Source organism: Hyperolius riggenbachi, chromosome 5, assembly GCF_040937935.1.
Source record: "Hyperolius riggenbachi isolate aHypRig1 chromosome 5, aHypRig1.pri, whole genome shotgun sequence".
Taxonomy (NCBI): Eukaryota; Metazoa; Chordata; class Amphibia; order Anura; family Hyperoliidae; genus Hyperolius; species Hyperolius riggenbachi.
This window is the reverse complement of record NC_090650.1, coordinates 15460435-15486568: the sequence shown is the minus strand read 5'-3', so window position 1 is coordinate 15486568 and position 26134 is coordinate 15460435. Positions and strand designations below refer to the sequence as shown.

General features: G+C 44.8%; 1 protein-coding gene across 1 annotated transcript; it reads left to right on the top strand.

Annotated features, from left to right (window-relative positions):
* The first annotated feature begins 4498 nt into the window (after positions 1-4498).
* On the top strand, positions 4499-26134 carry AGR2 (anterior gradient 2, protein disulphide isomerase family member). Its single transcript, XM_068238502.1, has 8 exons — positions 4499-4572; positions 15770-15895; positions 16873-16936; positions 18414-18466; positions 18867-18940; positions 21443-21506; positions 24083-24166; positions 25908-26134. The coding sequence occupies exons 2-8, from the start codon at positions 15778-15780 to the stop codon at positions 25955-25957; spliced, it is 507 nt and encodes a 168-aa protein (XP_068094603.1). The 5' UTR covers positions 4499-4572; positions 15770-15777; the 3' UTR covers positions 25958-26134.

Genomic DNA, 26134 nt, shown 5'->3' with positions numbered 1-26134 from the left:
TCTGGAGTGCTCGGAAGTGCCGGGGATCTCTTAGAGTCCTAGCAACGACTTTAGAATGGAGTATAAATATAATGTCTCTGGAACATTCCGCTTTTGGCCATGCCTACATGCCGCAAGCGTCGCTGTCAATCACCCACGTTGTCTGCAGTGTACTGTGCAGACGCAAAACTACTGTGCATGCGCAGTAGACTGCAGACAATGTGGGCTTGATTGATAGTGGCGTTCTCACAGGCACAGTAGAGGAGGCCGGCGGCCTCTGCACTGTCGGTGACCCCGGGCCAGCGGCTAAGAGCGGAGATGCTGCGAGGGACATGTCAGCTGCAAGGGGCTGCAGGAAACCCCAGGTAGGTATATCATAAGGCAGCATTATTTGACAGATGATTCCTCTAAATAGCAATAATCATTAACACACTGTTCCCCATGTCCTTCTTGCACCTCCGACACTGTAGTTGTCCTTGGCAGGTTTTGGTGCGCCGTATCAATTGTTATGTATAAAGTGCTTGGGGGGCTCCAATGTAAAACTTGCATCGGGGCCCACAGCTCCTTAGCTACGCCACTGTCAATAATGTATTATTATGATTAGTATTTGGTATTTATATAGCGCCGACATCTTCTGCAGCGCTGTACAGAGTATATAGTCATGTCACTAACTGTCCCTCAGAGGAGCTCACAATCTAGTCCCTATCATAGTCAGATGTCTATTTTATGTATTGTAGTCTAGGGACAATTTAGGGGGGGAAGTCAATAAACGTATCTGTATTTTTTTGGGATGAAGGAGGAAACCAGAATGACCGGAGGAAACCCACACAGACACGGGGAGAACATACAAACTCCATGCAGATGTTGACCTGGCTGCGATTCGAACCAGGAACCCAGCGATGCAAGGCGAGAGCGCTAACCACTACGCCACCGTGCTGCCCATATGCATAATATTTACCCAGTTTTAAAGATATTTGGGACTTGTTACTCCAGTAGGTTTAGTAATTTACAGCATTTATAGCCATGTCACTGACTGTCCTCAGAGGAGCTCAAAATCTAAACCTGTCATCGTCTAATGTCCTACCATATTATTATTATGTATTTATAGCAGTGACATCTTCTGCAGCACTATCATAGTCATAGGCCTTGATTCACTAAAGGGTGCTAAGTGTTAGCATGCCAGTGAAAAAGGACTTTGCATGTGCTAACTAGGGTGCTAAGTAGTGCAAACTATTTTGCACCGTAGTTAGCACATGCCAACTACTTACAGTAGCACCGTAGTTAGCACATGCCAACTACTTACAGTAGCACCGTAGAAAGCACATGCAAACTACTTAAAGTAGCACCGTAGTTAGCACATGCAAACTACTTAGCACCGTAGTTACCACATGCAAACTACTTACAGTAGCACCGTAGTTAGCACATGCAAACTACTTACAGTAGCACCGTAGTTAGCACATTCAAACTACTTACAGTAGCACCGTAGTTAGTACATGCAAACTACTTACAGTAGCACCATAGTTAGCACATGCAAACTACTTACAGTAGCACCGTAGTTAGCACATGCAAACTACTTACAGTAGCACCGTAGTTAGCGCATGCAAACTAATTACAGTAGCACCATAGTAAGCACATGCAAACTACTTACAGTAGCACCGTAGTTAGCACATGCAAACTACTTACAGTAGCACCATAGTTAGCACATGCAAACTACTTACAGTAGCACCGTAGTTAGCACATGAAAACTACTTACAGTAGCACCGTAGTAAGCACATGCAAACTACTTTGCACCGTAGTTAGCACATGCAAACTACTTACAGTAGCACCGTAGTTAGCACATGCAAACCACTTACAGTAGCACCATAGTTAGCACATGCAAACTACTTACAGTAGCACCGTAGTTAGCACATGCAAACTACTTACAGTAGCACCGTAGTTAGCACATGCAAACTACTTACAGTAGCACTGTAGATAGCACATGCAAACTACTTAGCACCGTAGTTAGCACATGCAAACTACTTACAGTAGCACCGTAGTTAGCACATGCAAACTACTTACAGTAGCACCGTAGTTAGCACATGCAAACTACTTACAGTAGCACCGTAGTTAGCACATGCAAACTACTTACAGTAGCACCATAGTTAGCACATGCAAACTACTTACAGTAGCACCGTAGTTAGCACATGCAAACTACTTACAGTAGCACCGTAGTTAGCACATGCAAACTACTTACAGTAGCACCGTAATTAGCACATGCAAACTACTTACAGTAGCACAGTAGTTAGCACATGCAAACTACTTAGCACCATAGTTAGCACATGCAAACTACTTACAGTAGCACCGTAGTTAGCACATGCAAACTACTTACAGTAGCACCGTAGTTAGCACATGCAAACTACTTACAGTAGCACCGTAGTTAGCACATGCAGACTACTTACAGTAGCACCGTAGTTAGCACATGCAAACTACTTACAGTAGCACCGTAGTTAGCACATGCAAACTACTTACAGTAGCACCGTAGTTAGCACATGCAAACTACTTACAGTAGCACCGTAGTTAGCACATGCAAACTACTTACAGTAGCACCGTAGTTAGCACATGCAAAGCTTTTGTGAATCAAGCCCATAGTCTAACCTCCCCTTGTCTACGCATAACATCAAACAACCCCCCCATGCCCCATACACAGCTAACAATAACCCCCTATCTATGCTAATGTTAACTAAGTGTCAGCAAGGGCCATGCCACAGCGATTACTCCCACCCTCTGCTACCTCTGCCCAAGGCCGGATTTATACTTTTTCTGGCCCCAGGCCAACTATCTTGCAGCTTCCCTCCCATGTGCAGCACCTCCTCCTATTCCTTGTGCAGCCCTCTCTTCCATGTCTAACATTCATGTAAAGCAGCCTCCTTCAGGTCCATATGGGTCCCTTGGGCAGCAGCTCTCTATTTCCATGTGTTGCTCCTTATTTGCAACCTCTATATTCCATTTGCAGCCTCTTCTTCTATGTGCAGCAATCCCTTTTCCATGTCCAGCCGCCCCTTGGACAGCTGCCGCCCAAGGCCCAGGCCTTGGTGGCCTTCCCAGAAATCCAGCCCTGCCTCTGCCAGTAGCCAGAGTTTGGCTACATAATAACTTAACCAAATGACTCAGTTGGCAACACCATGGGCTCGATTCACAAAGCGGTGCTAACCCAGTTAGAGACTTAAGGCGTGATAACCATTGCACCACGCTGGTGAAAAGCCAGTTTAGGCGTGATAAGTTTAGGTGTGATAAGTTTAGGCGTGATAAGTTTAGATAAGTGTAGATAGCGCACAAAGTCCCGCATGCAAAGCAGCGCCATTAAACTCTATGCGAAGTGCACCAGACTTTGCTAGCGCAAAACTTTTGATCAGCTGTGCACTGCGGTGCTCACCCAGTTGGTGCTTAAACTTATCATGCGTAAACTTATCACACCTAAACTTATCATGCCTAAACTTATCACACCTAAACTTATCATGCCTAAACTTATCACACCTAAACTTATCACACCTAAACTGGGCTCGATTTACCAAGCGGTGCAAAGTGTTAGCACCGTGGTGAAAAGGCCCTCTTCACGCCTAAAGTCACTTTAGGCATGATAAGAAGGGCTTCGCGCGAAGTTGCCGCGCGTAAAGTTTTGCGCGCGCTCCCGCGTGCGTGCGCGCGAAGCGCCCCTCACTTCGCGCGATGCGCCCATTAAACCCTATGGGACTTTGCGCGCGCGCCTGTGCGGGTGCGCGCGCAAAACTTTGCGCGCGATAACTTCGCGCGAAGTGCAGCCAAAAACGGTGCTAACTCAGTGGTGAAGAGGTCATCACGCCTAAAGTCCTTTAGGCGTGATAACTGGGTTAGCACCGCTTGGTGAATCGAGCCCACTGAGTTTAGGCGTGACAAAGGGCTTTTCACCAGGGTGCTAACTGTTAGCACCGCTTTGTGAATCAGGCCCCACGACTGCAAATTACACCTCGCTCTGTGTGGTACCTAAAAACCTACTGAAAAGACCTAAATCATGGCTGGGGGGGCAATGCAGGCCGGCCACCAGGGATCTACACAATGCACAAGTTAAAGTGACACTCCAGCCCAAACCAGCCTGCTGCGCTCCTTGCTTGATAAACATGAGTGTTTTAGCCTTTTCTAGCCAAGTAGAGCAGCCTAATCCTTTTCTAGAGGCCCCCACAGGGATGTCTTAATTTACATTGCAACAGGCGGAATCTCCAACGGATACTTTCCCCTCTCACTTTCTCCTGCAGGCGATATCCAATCACAAGTAGCCAAATCAGCCTTCGGGCAAATCACTATCTCTCATTTAAGCTTACCTGGACTTGGCCGGCCGCCCAGTTATTATAAAGAAATCAGAGTCAACCCCCCCTCCCCACAGCAGTTGTAAAAGAAAGAAGATTTATGGGAGGCGGGTTCATCTTCACAATACGATAAGCAGCTTAGCGTACAGGTATGTGGTGCTATTGACATGCAGATGAGTGGGAGGGGCCAGGTGTGCACAGGTGTATATAGGGCTCAGGTGAGCAGCTACAAGTTACTGACTCCAATCTGAAACGTATCCCTGCCACAGCGGAGGTGAGTGAGCTGACAATTCAGTCATTCTTTCGAGAATCAGGCTCGGGTTACCTGGGCACAATTACCCCGGTGGGCAGGAGGAGGGGGGGGGGGCATTGAGAGAATCATCCTTTATCTTCTTTTCTTTTAACTTTCTGGGTCTCACATCAAATCTGATAAAGGTTGTTTTGATTCCCTGCAATCCGCCGCTTTAACTGTCTGTCTCCAAGGCGACCGTTTAATTAACGCTGTAGGAAGTTTGCCCAGCAGGCGATATCGGTTCTCAAGACCGCCATTCAAAACGCTCGCCAAAAACAGAAAAAAAAGTCGGATTTGTTTAACCCTGTGCTGTTCTTGTGTTAAGCGCTGCGTGGGGCTCATCCACACGGGCGTAGATTCCCGGCGTTCTCCAGGGTGCTTAAAGCCTGGAAAGCGTGACTTTGTAGAAATCTATCAGTCCGGGTGGGCGATCATTCGCAGCATGCGGTAGGCATTGCACTGAGGGTGCGTTCACACTGTGCGCATTGCGCAATGAGTTATAATCGCAAAGCAATGCGTTACGATGATCGGGCGATGGGTAAAGTGTCACCTTTGTGTTTCCAATGCAGTGTGGCGGATTCCATCGAAGAAAATACGAGCTGAGCTGTGTGCTAGTCACACGGCGCACGTTATGTCTGCTGGCGGTGTGGTATTCTCGATTGTGACACAATCGTTACTGGAAGACGCAAAATTTGAAATTTCTTGCAAGCATTGCAGTGTGAACCTGGTACACACCTTCAGTTTTGAGCAGTTTCACCAACCACCTCCATGTAGTATCAGAGTTTACCTACACAATCTGCTCATAGTATTCACAATCTGCTGGCCGCATACTACATGGCGGCTGTAAAATTGGCCAATCACTGGCCAATCAACATTGAAGGTGTGTGCCAGGCTTTAGGGAGTGTACACACATTCAATTTTAATTGGCCAATGATTGGCCAACTTTACCACTACCATGTAGTATGAGGGCAGTTTGAATACTATGAGTAAGTAAGCTCTTATACTACATGACGGTGGTAAAATTGGTCATGGATTGGCCAACCATAATTGAAAGTGTGTGCCAGGCTTTACACTACTCATACCACCCCAGTATGCTATAAAATAAGCTGTTCCTCTGCACCTGTATTGATAGTAAAGTAACTGTACTGTCAGCGTATCCTTATTCCCCATTGAAAAATATGTTCCCCCTCTTTACCCTGGTTGTAAATTATTTCTCTCCACTCATCTCACCCAACAAATACTGATTCAGGTAATACCTGTAATGACTAACTGAACTGTACATAGTTTACTTGCACACTTATAAACTTTGTTTCTTCTTCAGGTGTGATACAGAACTTGATCAGCACTAGTCCAATTCTGTATCATGCCTGAAGAAGGAACTTTTAAGTTTCGAAAGTTTGCTCTATGCACAGCACTATTTGCTGGCAGGGTTGATGTCAGCAGTTTTGGCTAGAGTTCCACTTAAACTTAGTAAGATGTTTTAAGTAATGGTTACGGGGGCAGGTATTATGTTTATTATGTTGTTATTTTAAGGTTATAATCTACATCATTACTGCAGATTATTGGTGTCATTATAACTCCTAAGCATCTGTAGATATTATTTGTGCTGCAGTTTGTTTACACAGTTGAGATGTAGGAAAAGTGATCCTGCCAGTTCTTATCACCTATATAATTGTAGTACAGTATTATCATTGGGTTACTTGTACTTGGACCATTCATTCATGCATATTTAGCATTCTTGGTCAGGAGAAGTTGTAGAGTTTGAAGGTACATTTTTAAAAACAGCTTCTGCTCTATAACTGAATCAACATACGACCCCTTATTCAATTTAATTTTCTCAAACTTTTCTCCTTCACACCTAATCAATAAAATGTATTTTAAGCCATCAGCAACTACTCTGGATAATTTTGAAATTATGTTTTCTACTTACTAAGTTCTTTTTCAGTTGCAAAGTACTGAAAAGTTATTTTAAACAGAAGAGGATAAATTATCTCCTAGGAGAAAACACAGGAGAAATAGTGAATTGAATAGGGGACAAGATAGAGTCACTCCACCCTAAACAGATACTTTAGCTTTTGGTAGAGGTCGTAGAGCTAAATAATACAGAATACATCTGGTCAGCACAGTGGTGTAATTGATAATGGATAGCACTCTAGCTGTGCAGCACTGGACACTATATGCATGAAGTTTGTATGTTGTTTGAAAAGAGTTTTCTCTGGACAGTCTGATTTTCGTCTCCAAAAACATACAAACAAGTAGTTTATCGTTAGGCAATGATGGATATATGACTATGACTATGGTAGGATTGTGAGCTCCTCCGAGGACAGTCAGGCCTGGTGCACACCAAAAACCGCTAGCAGATCCGCAAAATGCTAGCAGATTTTGAAACGCTTTTTCTTATTTTTCTGTAGCGTTTCAGCTAGCGTTTTGCGGTTTTGTTTAGCGGTTTTGGTGTAGTAGATTTCATGTATTGTTACAGTAAAGCTGTTACTGAACAGCTACTGTAACAAAAAACGCCTGGCAAACCGCTCTGAAGTGCCGTTTTTCAGAGCGGCTTGCGGTTTTCCTATACTTAACATTGAGGCAGAAACGCCTCCGAAATCCAAAATCTGCAGCAGCCCGGGAGTATGCGTTTCTGCAAAACGCCTCCCGCTCTGGTGTGCACCAGCCCATTGAAATACATTACCCTAGCGGATCCGCACCTGCAAGCGGATCGCAAACCGCAGCAGAACCGCTCTGGTGTGCACTAGGCCTCAGTGACATGACTATGTATTCTGTAAAGTGCTTTTTACTTAGAAAAAAATATGCACCCTAAGCCTAAAGGCCCGTACACACGCCGGACTGGAGGCAACGACGGGTCCATCGTCACCTTCCGCTGGGTGGGCGTTTCAATGACAGTCCGGCGTGTGTACGCGCTGTCGGCGGACTGGTACGGCTGTTTCTGAGCGATCCGTCTTCACACCTTCAATATTATCATTATGTATTTGTATAGCACTGATATCTCCTGCAGGCAGCGCTTTACAGAATACATAGTCATGTCAATGACTGTCCTCAGAGGAGCTCACAATCTAATCCTACCATAGTCATAGTCTAATGTCCTACCATATTATTATTATGTATTTACAGTATATAGCACTGGCATCTTCTGCAGCACTTTACAGAGTACATAGTCATAAATTAATAATATGGTAGGACATTATACTATGACTATGGTAGGATTAGATTGTGAGCTCCTCTGAGGACAGTCAGCGACATGATTATGTACTCTGTAATGTGCTGCAGATGACAGTGCTATATAAATACATAATAATAATATGGTAGGACATTAGGCTATGACTGTGGTAGGATTAGAGTGTGATCTCCTCTGAGGACAGTCAGTGACATGACTATGTACTCTGTAAAGTGCTGCAGAAGATTTTAGTGCTATATAAATACATAATAATAATAATAATCCGAACATTTATATAGCACTTTTCTTCTGTTGGACTCAAAGCGCTCAAGAGCTGCAGCCACAGAGACGCGCTCAGGAGGCCACCCTGCAGTGTTAGGGAGTCTTGCCTTGAACTCCTTACTGAATAAGTACTGGCCCTAGCCAGGATTCGAACCCTGGTCTCCCATGTCAAAGGCAGAGCCCTTAACCAGTACTCTATTCAGCCACTGCTATGGCAGGACATAATACTATGACTATGGTAGGATTAGTTCCTCTGAGGACAGTCAGTGACATGACTATGTACTCTGTAATGTGCTGCAGGAGATGTCAGTGCTATATAAATACATAATAATAATAATAATAATATGGTAGGACATTAGACTATGGTTATGGTAGGATTACTGTGAGCTCCTCTGAGGACAGTCAGTGACATGACTATGTACTCTGTAATGTGCTGCAGAAGATGTAACTGCTATATAAATAGATCATAATATGGTAGGACATTAGACTATGACTATGGTAGGATTAGATTGTGAGCTCCTCTGAGGACAGCCAGTGACATGACTATGTACTCTGTAATGTGCTGCAGAAGATGTCAGTGCTATATAAATAAATACATAATAATATGGTAGGACATTAGACTATGACTATGGTAGGATTAGACTGTGAGCTCCTCTGAGGGCAGTCAGTGACATGACTATGTACTCTGTAATGTGCTGCAGAAGATGTCAGTGCTATATAAATAGATCATAATATGGTAGGACATTAGACTATGACTATGGTGGGATTAGATTGTGAGCTCCTCTGAGGACAGTCAGTTACATGACTATGTACCCTGTAAAGTGCTGCAGAAGATGCCAGTGCTATATAAATACATAATAATAATATGGTAGGGCTGCGGGCATTAGACTATGACTATGGTAGGATTAGATTGTGATCACCTCTGAGGACAGTCAGTGACATGACTATGTACTCTGTAAAGTGCTGCAGAAGATGTCGAGCGAACGTGCGGGTGCGGCCGGCAGAGAAAGACCTAGAGCCCGCTTTTAAACGGGCGTAGGTCAGCTAGTATAAATACACAATGATAATAATAATATGGTGGGTCATTAGACTATGAATATGGTAGAATTAGAGTGTGAGCTCCTCTTAGTCCATTTTCAAGCTGCATATATTTGCATAAAAATTTACATAAATCTGCATGAACTCGTAAATATTTGCATCTCATTGATCATCGCTAATTCACCAGTCATACGGGCAGCTCTGTTACTCCACCTAATGGTGCTTGTTAGGAATGGCTCAGGAGAGGTAAAACTAGTTTAAAATTCTCTCTCATTCAATTCAAACAAATAAATCTTAAGGGGGATAATACATTATGTTGACCTGCACTTTCAGCAGCTATGCAACATAGCATAAGAGATGTCTGCTGCAGTTTTCAGACAATAAAGGGCGCTGTCACAATCTCAGCTGCACATTTAAAGGATACCCGAAGTGACATGTGGCATGATGAGATAGACATGGGTATGTACAGTGCCTAGCACACAAATAACTAGGCTGTGTTCCTTTTTTTCTTTCTCTGTCTGAAAGAGTTAAATATCAGGTATGTAAGTGGCTGACTCAGTCCTGACTCAGACAGGAAGTGACCACAGTGTGACCCTCACTGATAAGAAATTCCAACTATAAAACACTTTCCTAGCAGAAAATGGCTCCTGAGAGCAAGAAAGAGATAAGAGGAATTTCTCATCAGTGAGGTCACACTGTAGTCACTTCCTGTCTGAGTCAGGACTGAGTCAGCCACTTACATACCTGATATTTAACTCTTTCAGACAGAGAAAGAAAAAAAGGAACACAGCCTAGTTATTTGTGTGCTAGACACTGTACATACACATGTCTATCTCATCATGTCACATGTCACTTCGGGTATCCTTTAAAATCTATCAGGTATTAAGCCTGGTACACACCTTCAATTATAATTGGCCAATCACTGACCAATTTTACTCCATGTAGTATGAAAGTTTACCTACACAATCTAATCATAGTATTTAATATCTGCTGACCCTCATACTACACGGAGGTGGTAAAATTGGTCAGTGATTGGCCAATAATAATTGAAAGTGTGTACCAGGCTTTACCTGTGACTTTAGCACAGAGAACCTGAAATCTAAACTGCGCTGATCAGTACAGGCCACGCCCCTGGCAAGCAGCTGGTAATGGTAAACCTGTGTAACCCAACCCGTCGCTGGCAGAAACATCACGTCTTGTTCACACCTGTCTGTATCCCTGCAGATCCAAGCCAAAGGCCAGTAAAGTCTGGTACACACCTTAAAGGCCGATGCCCACCAAGAACGCTTCGGAGCGCTTTATAAAAATGCCCGCGCTTTGAAAAGCGGTTGGCTAATGTATTTGAATGGATGGATCACACCAGAGCGATGTGATTTTATCCCAAACGCAACCGCGGGTCCTGCAGCTTTTCTGCTCTTTTCTGAGGCGATTCAGCCTAAATGTTAAAGAGGAACTCCAGTGAAAATAATGTAATAAAAAAAGTGCTTCATTTTTACAATAATTATGTATAAATTATTTAGTCAGTGTTTGCCCATTGTAAAATCTTTTAAATCCCTGATTTACATTCTGACATTTATTACATGGTGACATTTTTACTGTTGGCAGGTGATGTAGCTGCTGCATGCTTTTTTGGCAGTTGGAAACAGCTGTAAACAGCTATTTCCCACAATGCAACAATGTTCACAGACCAGAAACTGCCAAGAGTAGTACTCAGAATTTCTTTGTGGGAGGGGTTTCACCACAATATCAGCCATACAGCGCCCCCTGATGGCCTGTTTGTGAAAAGGAATAGATTTCTCATGTAAAAGGGGGTATCAGCTACTGATAAAGTTCAATCCTTGGTCGGAGTTTCTCTTTAAGTGTAGGAAAGAGGAAAATCGCTCTGAAAAGCGCTAGACCAGAGCAGTTTTCCAAGCATTTTTGTTACAGAAGTTGTTCAGTTACAGCTCTACTATAACAAAAATAAAATACGCTACACCAAAAACACTCCAAAAATTGCTAGGCACGATTCGAAAATCGCTAGGCACATTCCTACAATCGCCTAGAAAAATCACGTCACTGAGCGTTTGGGATTACGCTAGTACTTTTTGGTGTCCACTGGCCCTCAATTATGATCGAGAGTTTATCTACACAATCTGCTCATAGTATTCGATAACTGTTAACCCTCATACCACTTGGAGGTTGTAAAATTGGTCAGGGATTGGCCAATCAAAATTGAACCTTTAATTTTGGCCAATGATTGGCCAATTTTACCACCTCCAAGTAGCAAAAGGACCAACAAACATTGAACACTATGAACAGATTGTACTGAGAATTTAGAAATCAGTGAAAATAAGGACTGGTCTCCCAGAATGCCATGGGAGGAGAATTCCACATAGCTAAACAGCCTAGGCTAAGCATCACTGGGAGGGAGGAGCTAGATGCCAATATACAGCAATCCATATATAGCTATAGGAAGTGTTTCTGATGCTGAAAGCAGGATATTTCCGGAAAATGTTGGTAACTGTACTGCATTGTGCTATTTGTCACTACAGGGCCTCTTGAAGTTGTGGCACAGTGATGCTACATGCATTGTTGTAAGAGGAAGTGAATTCAGCACATCGCTGGGCGCAGTGACGTCTGCGCGGGTTAATGAGTAAACACAGAGGATAAACCATTTACCTAACTTGCTTATGTTCCAGTACGGAGATCACTTATCTACAAAAAAAGACAATAAAATTGTCTAGTGCTCATGATAAACACTAGCAGAATTTTTCTAAAGCTTCAGCTGAGCAGGACCTGGATAGTGGTAGTGTGACAGCTTTACACCACCACCACAAAGAATGTGGGGGAGGGGGGATTTTCTAGGGCCCACCTAGGGCCAGTTATAGGAACAGGTGGGACGCAGCACAAGAGGGGGAGCAGTAGGCACACACAGGAAGTAGAGTGAGCGGCGCTACAGACATAGAAGACCGGTGTAATGTCTGATCGCGCTGCCTGGAAGCTCCCCTCCACACTGAGTAGCACACATGTGCAGTGTGAAGTTAATTATGCTGCTGATGGTAACATAATAAATATCTCCGCTTCCAATCCACACAGCCTACACTCCTCAAATTTTCAGAGAAGGGAGAGGATCCCCAGAACGACCTCTATGCCAAATTGCAGCCCCCTAGCCCCGCTGGTTCAGAAGATAGATTAGAGAAACCAGGAACCAGTGGGGCTCGGGGGCTGCAATTTGGTAAAGAGGTAGTTCGGGGGATCCCCTCCCTACCCTGTAAATTTGAGGAGTGTAGGATGTGTGGAAGCAGAGATATTTATTATGTTACCATCAGCAGCATTATGAAATAGGAAATGTGACTGCACAGTCTCCTACTGCGCATGCGGGGCAGCACAAATCCACAGGCAGCGTAATCAGACACAACACCGGCAATTTGTGGAGTTCCATCACATGGAACACGGAAGAGGTGAGTCCGTGTTCCCTGCCCGCTATGCTAATTACAAGAGGGGGGAGCGCTGAAGGCGGGCCCGAGGTGAGGCAAGGGGGAGACGGCCCCTCTCCCTGCGGCTGTGTGTGCCCACTGCTCCCCCTTTAGGCTGCCTATACTGGGGGAACCTATACCTGGCTACCTATACTTAGGGCACCTATACCTGGCTACCTATACTGGGAGCACCTATACCTGGCTACCTATACCGGGGGCAACTATACCAGGCTACCTATACTGGGGGCACATATACCTGGCTACCTATACTGGGGGCACATATACCTGGCTACCTATACTGGGGGTACCTATACCAGGCTACCTATACTTGGGCAACGATACCAGGCTGCCTATACTGGGGTCAACTATACCTGGCTACCTATACTGGGGACACCTATACCTGGCTACCTATACTGGGGACACATATACCTGGCTAGCTATACTGGAGGCACCTATACCTGGCTACCTATACTGGGAGCACCTATACCTGGCTACCTATACTGGGGACACCTATACCTGGCTACCTATACTGGGGACACATATACCTGGCTAGCTATACTGGGGACACCTATACCTGGCTACCTATACTGGGGGCACCTATAACTGGATACCTATTCTGGGACACCTATAGCTGGCTACCTATACTCGGGGCACCTATACCTGGCTACCTATACTGGGGGCACATATACCTGGCTACCTATACTGGGGACACTTATACCTGGCTACCTATACTGGGGACACCTATACCTGGCTACCTATACTGGGGGCACCTATAACTGGATACCTATTCTGGGACACCTATAGCTGGCTACCTATACTGGGGGCACCTATACCTGGCTACCTATACTGGGGGCACATATACCTGGCTACCTATACTGAGGGCACCTATCCCTGGCTACCTATACTGGAGGCACATATACCTGGCTACTTATTCTGGGGCACCTATACCTGGCTACCTATACTGGGGGCACATATACCTGGCTACTTATTCTGGGGCACCTATACCTGGCTACCTATACTGGGGGCACATATACCTGGCTACTTATTCTGGGGTACCTATACCAGGCTACCTATACTGGGGCAACTATACCAGGCTGCCTATACTGGGGGCAACTATACCAGGCTGCCTATACTGGGGTCAACTATACCAGGCTGCCTATACTGGGGGAACCTATACCTGGCTACCTATACTGGGGGCACATATACCTGGCTTCCTATACTGGGGGCACCTATACCTGGCTACCTATACTGGGGGCACCTATACCTGGCTACTTATTCTGGGGCACCTATACCTGGCTACCTATACTGGGGCACCTATTCCTGGCTACCTATACTGGGGACATCTATACCTGGATACCTATACTGGGGGCATCTATACCTGGATACCTATTCTGTGACACCTATAGCTGGCTACCGATACTGGGGGCACCTATACCTGGCTTCCTATACTGGGGGCACATCTATACCTGGCTACTTTTTCTGGGGCACCTATACCTTGCTACCTATACTTGGGGCACATATACCTGGCTTCCTATACTGGGGGCACCTATACCTGGCTACCGATACTGGGGGCACCTATACCTGGCTACCAATACTGGGGGCACATATACCTGGCTACTTATTCTGGGGCACCTATACCTTGCTACCTATACTTGGGGCACCTATACCTGGCTACCCATACTTGGGGCACCTATACCTGGCTACCTATACTTGGGGCACCTATACCTGGCTACCTATACTCGGGGCACCTATACCTGGCTACCTATACTCGGGGCACCTATACCTGGCTACCTATACTGGGGGTACCTATACCTGGCTACCTACACTGGGGGCACCTATACCTGGCTACCTACACTGGGGGCACCTATACCTGGCTACCTACACTGGGGGCACCTATACCTGGCTACCTATACTCGGGGCACCTATACCTGGCTACCTATACTGGGGGCACCTATACCTGGCTACCTATACTGGGGGCACCTATACCTGGCTACCTATACTGGGGGCACCTATACCTGGCTACCTATACTGGGGACACCTATACCTGGCTACCTATACTCGGGGCACCTATAGCTGGCTACCTATACTGGGGGCATCTATACCTGGATACCAATCTTCTCGTAAATTTGCCTCAGGCGGCAAAAAGTCTAGGGCCGGCCCTGCTCCCGCTGTGTGACACAACAGACCGCTAGCAGTTCTGGCTTCAGTCGCACTTCAGTTTACTCCATTGTGTTGTTGTGCAATAGGTCGTGTCTGCACTTCAAACCAGAAGATCTGGATGCACAGGTTGGCAGAAGAAAAGGAATGTATGGAATGATTGCGCCGTCTGTACAGATCATTCCATTCTTTTAAAAACGGATGTTATAGTAAATTTTCATGATTTACAATGCATAATTATTTTTGTCTTTTTGCATTGCATGCCCGTATTTTTTACAATAAATGTATTTCAAATACCAGGCTGACTAGCTTCTGGCTGACACCTGTCGCTGCCAGCGGATGACCATGGGAGAGGCCAATGCTATGGGATGCACAGGCACTGCTCTGGGGAAGGGCTATACTGGGCGGGGGAGGGACATTTGGGGGGGGGGAGGGGACCCTGTGATCTGTAGTTATGCTTTTGCTGCCCTGCCTGTGATAATCATCTCTTAGGGTGGGATTACACTGGGTGATGACAGGTGATGTCATGTGATCTATGCTCACCGAGGAAGGGGGGGGCTGGGAGGGCGGCGAAAATAGTAGCAGTTAAAATCTGACAGCCAACAGGTTTTGGACCAGTCCATGATCTATTTGTGGGGGATTCTCAGGGTTTTCTTTGTTTTCAAAAGCACTTACTGTACCACAGTTGCTCAGTCTAACTGCCAAAATAGTAAGATACCACCCTCCCTACTCCCTTGCACACTATTTTGGCAGTTAGACTTAGCAACTTCTGCCGTTCAGGAAATGCTTTTGAAAATAAAGAAAACCCTGAGAATCCCCCACGAGGAGATGGACTAGTCCAAAACTTGTCGGTAACGTCAGATTTTACCTGCTTACTATTTAGATGCTTAGAGCGGTCCTTTACATTGTGCATTGCTAATTCATGCAAATTTACTTTGACCTGCAATTATTATTATTATTATTTTTATTATTATTATTATTTAGTATTTATAAAATTGTGTGGGACTGTGACATTAATTTAGGTTGTGAAACAGCACAGATAATCAATAACCGCCATCGTTGTGCTTTATTCCAGGAGACGCCATGGATTCCGTAATCAAGTCAGTCTTTGTGTTGCTTGTGGCTACCTCCGTCTCTCTGGCCAAAGACCCCACTCCAAGCAAAACTACGGAACCCACGAAGCCTCAGACCCTCTCCAGAGGTAACCCAGGAGGGAAAGCATCCATGAGCGAAAGCCACAAGTCAGAGTTTATGGGGGAACGTCCAGAGACGGGGCCGGATTTACCATAAGGCACTGTAGGCACGTGCCTACAGGCGCCTGATATTGGAAAGGCGGCTCTCTCCCCTTCCTGAGCACCTCCCTCCCTCCTTCCTTATGCAAAGTCTTGATGAGAGTCTAAATGAGAGGTTACTTACCCGGGTCTCTGAGCTTACTTCAGCCAGGGGTAGCTCTAGCTACTTAATACTGAGGTTACCTAATAGTTGGGGGTCACCACTAGCTACTTAATACTGAGGGTACCTCTGGCTACCTAATACTAAGGGGCACCTGTAGCCACCTATGATGGTCAAGGGAAGTAAGGGAAAAGGTTAGCTGAGCCAGCCAGCACACTTGGCAAAGTCTAAGGTGCCAGGACATCTGTGCCTATAGGCTCCTCTGAGGTAAATCTGGGCCTGCCCAGGGGCGTCGCTACAGATCATGTCCCGCCCCCGCAGAAACTGTTATGGGGGCCCCCTTCCTACTTTTATGTTCACTGAGCCCCGCAAACCCCACCCCCTCAACAATCAATCATCTGATCCCCAACAGGGATCCTTTTCTTTACCACCTCATCAAGGTACCCATTCCGTGCCCCCCTGACTGTCACCTCCTTTTAACAGACCCGCAGATCAGTGCAGTGTAGGGTATCCCCCCGCAATGTTGGGAACCCCCCCCCCCTGTCTCGCAGAGACGGATTAAGGTAAAATGGAGACTTAGGTAAGCAACAGCTTTGAGCTCACCCTTAATGGCCACCTGACTTTTTTTGGTAAGATTTGTTGGGGGCCAGCATAAACGGGAGCCCTAGACTCTCTCCAGGCCCTAGGCACCTGCCTAAGATGCCTTGAGGATGACCCGGCTCTGTTGTCCGTGTGACAAATGATGCTGCCGTGCACAATGTTACCTTTTGTTTTGTTTTCTTGCAGGTTGGGGAGACAAGCTGGACTGGGTACAGACCTATGAAGAAGCTCTGTTCAAAGCAAAGACTGGGTCAGTAACAGGATGATTCTTCTAACATTGCTGTGTGTTTGTGTGTTTTTGTTTTTTTTTATGCAAAGCTGCCATCTAGTGCTCCAATACAGTATTACAGTCACTCATTTCCAGTGTAGGGCAGTAAGATCACTATTGCCATTACAGATGTAAAGGACCTATGTCACGAAAGTGTAAATGGGACCTAAGGCAAAGATAGGGGAGAATAAGTGTTAAGAGAAGGTGGAGGGTGGTTAGTGTTAGGAGTTGGTGAAGGGTGGTCAGTGTTAAGCAGTGGTAGGTCTATTGTTGGTGCATTTGACATTTGGATGCCTCATTATTGCTGCATTTGACACTTGGAGGCTTCATGATTGCTGCATTTGACACTTGGAGGCCTCATGATTGCTGCATTTGACACTTGGAGGCCTCATGATTGCTGCATTTGACACTTGGAGGCCTCATGATTGCTGCATTTGACACTTGGAGGCCTCATGATTGCTGCATTTGACACTTGGATGCCTCATGATTGCTGCATTTGACACTTGGAGGCTTCATGATTGCTGCATTTGACACTTGGAGGCTTCATGATTGCTGCATTTGACACTTGGAGGCTTCATGATTGCTGCATTTGACACTTGGAGGCCTCATGATTGCTGCATTTGACACTTGGGGGCCTCATGATTGCTGCATTTGACACTTGGAGGCTTCATGATTGCTGCATTTGACACTTGGAGGCCTCATGATTGCTGCATTTGACACGTGGAGGCCTCATGATTGCTGCATTTGACACTTGGAGGCCTCATGATTGCTGCATTTGACACGTGGAGGCCTCATGATTGCTGCATTTGACACTTGCACTAAATGCGCTACAGGTTGTCAGCTGCCCCACCAGTGGATCCAGAACCTGCCTTCACTATAAAAAGTCTGGAGCTGCCTTGTCTCCTAGTACAGATAACCTGGTGCAGTGTTTTGGTTATACAATAACGAAAACTCCGCACTTTATTCTACTGCAGTGTTTCGGCAGTAGAATAGCAGTAACCCTGTGCCAAGCTTAATAGATGCTACATTTTTCCCCTGAGTCTGTGCAAAGCATGATGGGATTTCTGATGTTGTTGCTCTCATTTTGCTGTTTTGGTTTGAATTTGTGATTTGAAGCCTAGCGTGCGCAGCTGGGAGGGGTGATCAGGGCACAGGACAGTTGGAACTGTCTCATGCTCCATGTCAGTCACCTCCTTTCAACCAAAAAGATGGCTGCCCCCATGAAATCACAAACATTTGCCTGTTCTTTTAAAACAGGGTGGACAAGAGATTATATTACCTATCTATTTTAATTAACATAACTAATGTAACTTAATGACAGTATGTTTGTTTAGGCTGGAGTTCCCCTTTAACTGGTCTGATGTAGACCATGTCAGAGATAAGTTGAGCATAAGATTAAAATCACAGCAGTATGCGGAAGGGAAGATCTGCATGGTAATGGAATGTTCTTATTTTACAGAAACAAGCCAGTCATGCTGATAAACCACAGAGACGACTGTCCGCACTCCCAAGGTAAATTGCCTATTTTTCTGTATTTTTTGCTTTTGCCCTCAGTGGGGATTGTAAAGCTACGTAGCTGTAGCAGGTCCACCTACCTTCTCCTATTGGTTTCCAATTCCCAGTATGTACCACTGGCCAATAACTGGAGATTCCAGCTGAGGCAGACAGGCTCCTCCTCTTGTCAGTGTAGTGGAGACACAACACGCCCCCTCTGGGTGGCTATATGTATTGCTGAGAGATATAAGAAAGTGAATGCAGCTTCAATCCTGGAAAATACTGAATAAGATTTTGGGGTCAATTTGCACTTTTTTTTTTTTGGGAGCCCTGCTTATGTAAAATTACACCTAATGAGTTTTGTAAAATAACATTTTGAAAATATAATATTGTCAATATTCCCATCTCTTTGCTTTAGCCCTGAAGAAGGCCTTCGCCGAACACAAAGGAATCCAGAAATTAGCTGAACAGTTTATCCTCATCAATGTTATTGTGAGTAGTGTTTATCTATCTATCTATCTATCTATCTATCTATCTATCTATCTATCTATCTATCTATCTATCTATCTATCTATCTATCTATCTATCTATAACCTGATTTCCAGATGCTGTTTCAAATGTAAATAAAATTGGAATGTGGTGATTGGAAATTCAAAGGTGAAAACTCTTGCCAGATATCAAATTTCAGCTGGTCTACAGTTCGGGGTCCCAAGTGTCATATTTTACTTTCATAAAGTGCCAAATGGTTTCTATAGTGACAGGCTTGCATTGCAGGCAGCCCAGATTAGCACATGCACTTTTTCACTACATGTAATACGTGCTGTTGTAATACGTGCAAGAAGCAGTTTGGCGTTGAATTGCTGCAATAAGGCCTTCTCTGAACAAGATGTCATCTGAATGGCAGCTCTTCATAAATAAGCTCGGGCCCAGAGAAGGCAGCTGTGCTTTGTGATCATGTTTCTATTGGTTTCTGAGGCTGAGGCCTGGGGCACACCAGAGGAGTTTTTCTGAGCGTTTTGAGTTTTTAAATCTGCTGCTAATGTTATCCTATGTGTCTGTGCACACTGGAGCAACGAGGTTTTGTAAAAAAAAACCATAGCATTACATTGGGAAGAGCTTTTAGAGGTTTCAAAAGCTCTTCTCAATGTAATGCTATGGGTTTTTTTTTACAAAACCTCGTTGCTCCAGTGTGCACAGACACATAGGATTACATTAGCAGCAGATTTAAAAACTCAAAACGCTCAGAAAAACTCCTCTGGTGTGCACCAGGCCTGAAAGCTCACATTTCTGTACAGAAAAGCATACATTTTTTTTGCCTTGTGCATTCCTGTTTTTATTTTTTTTTGTGCATTTTGCAATTTTGGGTGTGCGTTTTTGCATGCGTTTGGGATTGCATTTTGCATTTTTCATGCCTTGGTATTTTTTTAATATTCTCCCCTCTTCAATGGAAAAAAAATACAGTATCATATTTATTTTTTTTAAAGAATGCAAAGTGCATGCTTTTTGCATACAGTATGCAGAAATAAACTATTGTTGAGCATTTTAAAAACATTGTAGCACACAACGCAGATAGCTATGTTTTTGCACTGCAGCCCATAGACTTTCATTATGTACCATTTTGCACGCATTGTCCACATCCCCGGGAAATGCGCACAATTCAAACAAGTGTTCTCCCAGCCTCATGTCTGTTTTTTAATGCTGTACCATCTAAGGGCCTGAAGATCACGGCCATCCAATACTGACTTTGGCCTTGTCCCTTCCATGCAGAGATTACTCTTCTCAAGGATTCTCTCTTTGTAGGGCCCATGTACACTTAAAAGCGCAAGACGCCAGCGATTGCCGCCAGCGTTTTGCGGGAGTGATTTTTCCACGATTTAAAATGGAAAAATCACTGGATACTGAAGGGATTTTTCCGCGATCGCATTTAGCTCTTCTATCGCACTGAAACTTGATCGCCAGGAAATACTGGAGGCAGGCTACACGTTTGCGTTTGGCGATTTGCGTTAGTCGCCGGCGATTTACACAAATTGCCCAAGTGAGAATGGACCCATAGGGTATTATTGCACTAGCGCCTTGAGCGTTTTGCTGAAATTGCCAGCAAAACGCTCTAGTGTGTAAGGGCCCTTATAACCAGTCATGTAAATTACCTGTTGCCATTTTTCCCTTATTTGTTGTGAAATGTTACCCCGGGCTTATTTTTATTTTTTTTATTCTTCAACTGTTTTTACCTATTGAACTATTTTGTAAATTTTTGCCACCTCTTAACCACAGTGAATTATTTTTACCAAGTGCAAATCTTTAATGAAGTTACGTGTTGGTATGTAACACCTTCCTCCATAACAGACAATGGTAATAAGGTGGTTGACCCACTCCGACTCATACACACACAGAAATATCTGCCACCATGTACTTTCCAGTTGACACACTACCCTAACGTCAGACTGGCCGGTGTAGCTGCAGTTCTGAGCCCTTCTTAGGCACTGTATACTCTCGAATGCTTCATCGGTTTCCGAGATGGATGTGACATCCAATTTCAGGTCCAAATCCCCCTGCCAGGCCAATGCTCAGCAATGGGGATTCAAACACAATTTTTATTTCTTCATGCAAATTGGAAGCAGCCTATTGATTTCAATACTCCGCCCTCCCAATGATGCTTAGCCTAGGCTGTTTAGCTGTGCAGAATTCTTCTCACAGACTATTCTGGGAGACCATGTATATTTTGTACTGGCTTTAGAACTCTAAGTAAACAAACATTCTGCAGAGTTGCACCTGACAGCACTACAGCTGTCACCGCCTGTGAGGTAAATCGGGGTGAGGAAAAGTTTTACAATGGGTAAACACTGACTAAATCAATTATAAATGAATATTGTAAAAAAAAAAGTAATTTGACTCATTACATTATTTTCACTACAGTTCCAATTTATGTGATGTTTACTTGAAAAATTTTGATTCCCCTCGGTTACAGCGAGCTTTCTCTGTTTTATTGTCTTTCAGTACGACCCTACAGACAAGAACCTGCTCCTCGATGGACAGTATGTTCCCAAAATTACATTTATCGGTGAGTTTCGTTTTTTTGCTGTTGAAAATTACAAGATATGTATTGAAGTACTAATATAGCGAAAATAATAAGCACTCTAAATCTGACAGAACCATCAGGTTTTGGACTAGCCCATTTGTAACTTTTCAAATGCATTTCATCAACAGCAGTTAAGTGTAATTGAAAAAAAAAAGCCTTCCTGCACACAGAAACAAAGAAACCCCTGAGAATCCCCCAGGAGGAGGTGGACTAGTCCAAAACCTGTCGGTCCTGTCAGATTTTAACTGCTTACCTTTTTCACTGTAGTGGTCCTTTAAAGCAGGGCTTTTCAACCTGTGGTACGCGTACCACCAGTGGTACTTTGCTATTGGCCAGGTGGTACACACCAGGTTTGCCTGCCACTTGTCCTGGTCCCATCTTGCATCCACAAAGTTCAGCTCCCCTTCGCTCTCTCCTCGCTGTGTTGCCCTGCGGCATACTTTAGACCTCAGATCAGTGGTGAAAAGACAGCCAGGGACACGGTGCACAGTGACAGGGAGATCACTGCTCACTTCCTGTATTTGAAGTATACATGCTGTCACTGTGCACCTTTCGCCTGTCTGTCTCTTCACTGTGGTCAGGCTACCGCTGATCTGAGGTCTGAACTGTTCTGCAGGGCAGAACAGCGAGGACCTCAGTGGGATGTCTCAATGCTAAAGAGGCTTCCCCATTCCTCCTCAGTAGAGGGGATCCAGGGATAGGACCCCCTGAAGATCTTTGTCAGCATGCCTGCATGAGCAGTAGTGTGTCACGTACCTGGAGGTAAGGAGATCGATGTGCTGAGGGCAGCAGCCCCTGCGGCTTATCAACCAAAGGCCCTGAACTGGAAACAGGTGCCTCTGGTTAACACGGGGCAGGAGTGCTCGCAGATCCAGTTGTTGGAGCAAGCAGGAACTGGAGACTCCCGCAGGACGGGTCTGGTACTGCAATGACCCGTACACCAGAGATGATGTTGCCACGCAGGTCCTGTAGCAGGCTGGTAGAACAGCAGATCCTTGGACGGTCCGGGGTCGGTAACAGAGCAGGTAGTCAGACAGGCAGGGTTCGGCAACAGAGCGGGTTATCAGACAGGCAGGGTTCGGCAGCAGAGCGGGTTATCAGACAGGCAGGGTTCGGCAACAGAGCGGGTTATCAGACAGGCAAGGTTCAGCATGGAGTAAGGTCAGAGATCAGGCAGACAAAGTGTCACGTCACGGGAGCAAACTTGCTGCAATACCACAGCACAGAGGTCTGGGCTCTCCAGGCTTAAATAGGCCGTTTGGCGCGCACCGTGCAACGTGCGCACAACGTAGTGCGTCACGCGCGCATGCGCAAACGCAAACACGCGCATGCGCACACACGCACAACAAGAAGAAGATGCATAAAACAGCCGTCTTCGCGCGTGCGCAGCAATCATGCCCACGCCTTGCGGCGCCAACACTTTCGCCGCACAACGCCACACGCGCTGGAGAGCACCGACAGACCACCCTGCCGGGAGGCCCGCCGAGACCCCCCAGAACGACTGCCAGCATCCGCATGTGCTAGCCGCCTTACCTGGACAGGTAACTGACGTGACATAGTGGCTCTCCGCACGGATTTCGGTGGAACAGACGAGCCCGATCGGGTCCACTCTACTGCGCAGGTGCACAGGTGGTACTTGAACATTTTCAGGTGATAAAAGTGGTACAATTAGTGAAAAGATTGAAAAGCCCTGCTTTAAAGGACAACTGTAGCAAGAGGTATATGGAGGCTGCCATATTTATCTCTTTTTAAACAATACCAGTTGCCTGGCAGCCCTGCTGGTCTATTTGGCTGCAGTGGTGTCTAAATTACACCAGAAACAAGCATGCAGCTAATCTTGTCAGATCTGACAATAATGTCAGAAACACCTGATATGCTGCATGCTTGTTCAGGGGCTATGGCTGAAAGTATTAGAGACAGAGGATCAGCAGGACAGCCAGGCAACTGGTCTTGCTTAAAAGTAAATAAATATGGCAGCCTCCATATACCTCTCACTACAGTTGTCCTTTAAGTTCTGTACTTTATTCCCTCACTACAACTCTCATAAAGCAGTAATATGATCAAGTACTTCAGAAAAGACACTGAATAAAAGTTATAGCAGGCGACTGGCTCTCTGGCTGACACTCCGGTATTTGCAGAATAAGCACTATGAACTCTGATCATTATTCTGAATATGGCACCAACTAAAGACAACTTTTTTTAATGATTGACAGCTCTGCAGATGTCTGTATTATGATCCAGTGATATGATTGGTTGTACTGTTCAGGCTACATTCACATTAGGCACTTGCGTCACCTATAACAGTAAAAATGCAACAATGAAGATGCACCTCGCGTTATCCACGTTATGTCACACATAGCGAAGCATACAGTCGAGGAAAGTATGCTTCACTGTTAATGCGTGTTTTGCATGCAGCGCGTTGTGAATGGCGCATGCTATTAGAGCACACCAGCAGCATTGTGCGATGTTCTTCGTTACAATGAAGCTGTTAACACCACGCCACTGTGAACCTAACCTTGGTGTGTTTTATAAACTAAAATATTTATTATTTTTTTTAGATCCCAGTTTGGTGGTCAGAGCTGATATTCCTGGGAAATATTCCAACCACCGTTACACCTATGAGCCTGAAGACATCGATCTGCGTAAGTGGAAAAGGGGTCGTTATTGAGGGCGGCATTCTGTGTAGGGGTTGATAATGCTGTATGTCAGGTGATCATTTTGATTTACTCTATGTATGGTATGGCACTGTGCTTGTTATATGCGGAACATGATGGCTGCATTTTTATATGAGTGACATGACATGATACAAAATTGTGCAGAATCATCAACTCTCAGGAAGATAGTGTCATATTGCAACAGGATCTGGATAGGATGGCTATATGGGCACATACATGGCAGATGAAATTCAATGTTGACAAATGTAAAGTCATGCATTTTGGTCGTACCAATGGTCTAGCACCATACAAAATAAATGGGATACAGTTGGGAACATCAAACTTGGAGAAGGACTTAGGAGTACTCATCGACAACAAGTTAAATAATCGTACTCAATGCCAAGGCGCTGCAGCTAAAGCTAACAAAATTTTGGGATGCATTAAAAGGGAAATAAAAACTCGAGATGCTAGCATAATATTGCCCCTGTTTAACTCTCTAGTAAGGCCACATCTGGAATATGGAATTCAGTTCTGGGCACCACATTACAAAAAAGATATTGCAGTTTTAGAGCAGGTGCAGAGACGAGCTACAAAATTGATACGTGGGATGGAAGGTCTCGCTTACCAAGAAAGGTAAGATAAACTGGGTTTATTTAGTCTAGAGAAAAGACGCCTTAGAGGAGATCTAATTAACATGTATAAATACATCAGAGGGCAATTTAATAGCTTGGCGGATGAGCTTTTTGTCCCTAGGCCTTCTCAAAGGACTAGAGGACATGATCTGCGCATGGAGGAAAAACGTTTTAGCCATTTATTTAGGAAAGGGTTCTTTACAGTAAGAGTGATTAAGATGTGGAATGCATTGCCACAGGAAGTCGTTATGGCAAACTCTATACCTGCATTTAAAGGGGGCTTAGATGCTTTCCTTGCGTTGAAAGACATCCATGGCTACAATTACTAGGTTATGCCTAATGATGTTGATCCAGGGATTTTATCTGATTGCCATCTGGAGTCAGGAAGGAATTTTCCCTTTTGGGGCTAATTGGACCATGCCTTGTGGGGGTTTTTTCGCCTTCCTCTGGATCAACAGGGGTATGTGGGGGACTGGCTGGAGTTGTACTTTGTACTGGTTGAACTCGATGGACGTATGTCTTTTTTCAACCAAAATAACTATGTAACTATGTAACTATGTAACATGATGGCTGCACTTGTTACATGCAAGATATGATTGCTGCATTTGTTATATATAGGGACATGATGGCTGCACTTGTAATATGGGGGATATGATGGCTGCACTTGTAATATGGGGGGTATGATGGCTGCACTTTTTATATGGGGGATATGATGGCTGCACTTGTAATATGGGGGATATGATGGCTGCACTTGTAATATGGGGTATATGATGGCTGCACTTGTTATATGGGGGGCATGATGGATGCATTTGTTATATGGGGGGCATGATGGCTGCATTTGTTATATGGGGGAGATGATGGCTGCACTTGTTATATGGGGGAGATGATGGCTGCACTAGCTATATGGGGGATATGACGGCTGCACTTGTTATATGGGGGGCATGATGGCTGCATTTGTTATATGGGGGGCATGATGGCTGCACAGAATTATTATTATTAGCGCAGCCAGTGATCACTGTTTGGCAATTTAATTTGTCTGAATGTTTGTTTTGTCATCTCTTTTTTTATTGATCTGATTTTTTTTTTCTTATTTTCAGTTTTCGAGAACATGAAGAAAGCCCTGAAGCTGTTGAAGTCGGAGCTGTAGAGGATTTTTATTGCCATTTTTATGTAGATTGAATATTCTTGTTATAAATGCGTCTCTTAATATTTCATTTCACAACTAACCTGCCAATATAATGGTGAAGGAAAGTTTTTTTTTTTAAAAAAACTATTTAAAGTCTTCTTGACTTTTTTTTTTTTAATAAATCACCCCGGGACTATT

Coding starts and splice junctions, on each gene's coding strand:
- AGR2 (XM_068238502.1), top strand. CDS start 15,778: ATGGATTCCGTAATCAAGTCAGTCTTTGTGTTGCTTGTGGCTACCTCC. Junction 18,467..18,866: donor CGACTGTCCGCACTCCCAAG/GTAAATTGCCTA, acceptor TCTTTGCTTTAG/CCCTGAAGAAGGCCTTCGCC. Junction 21,507..24,082: donor TCCCAAAATTACATTTATCG/GTGAGTTTCGTT, acceptor TATTTTTTTTAG/ATCCCAGTTTGGTGGTCAGA.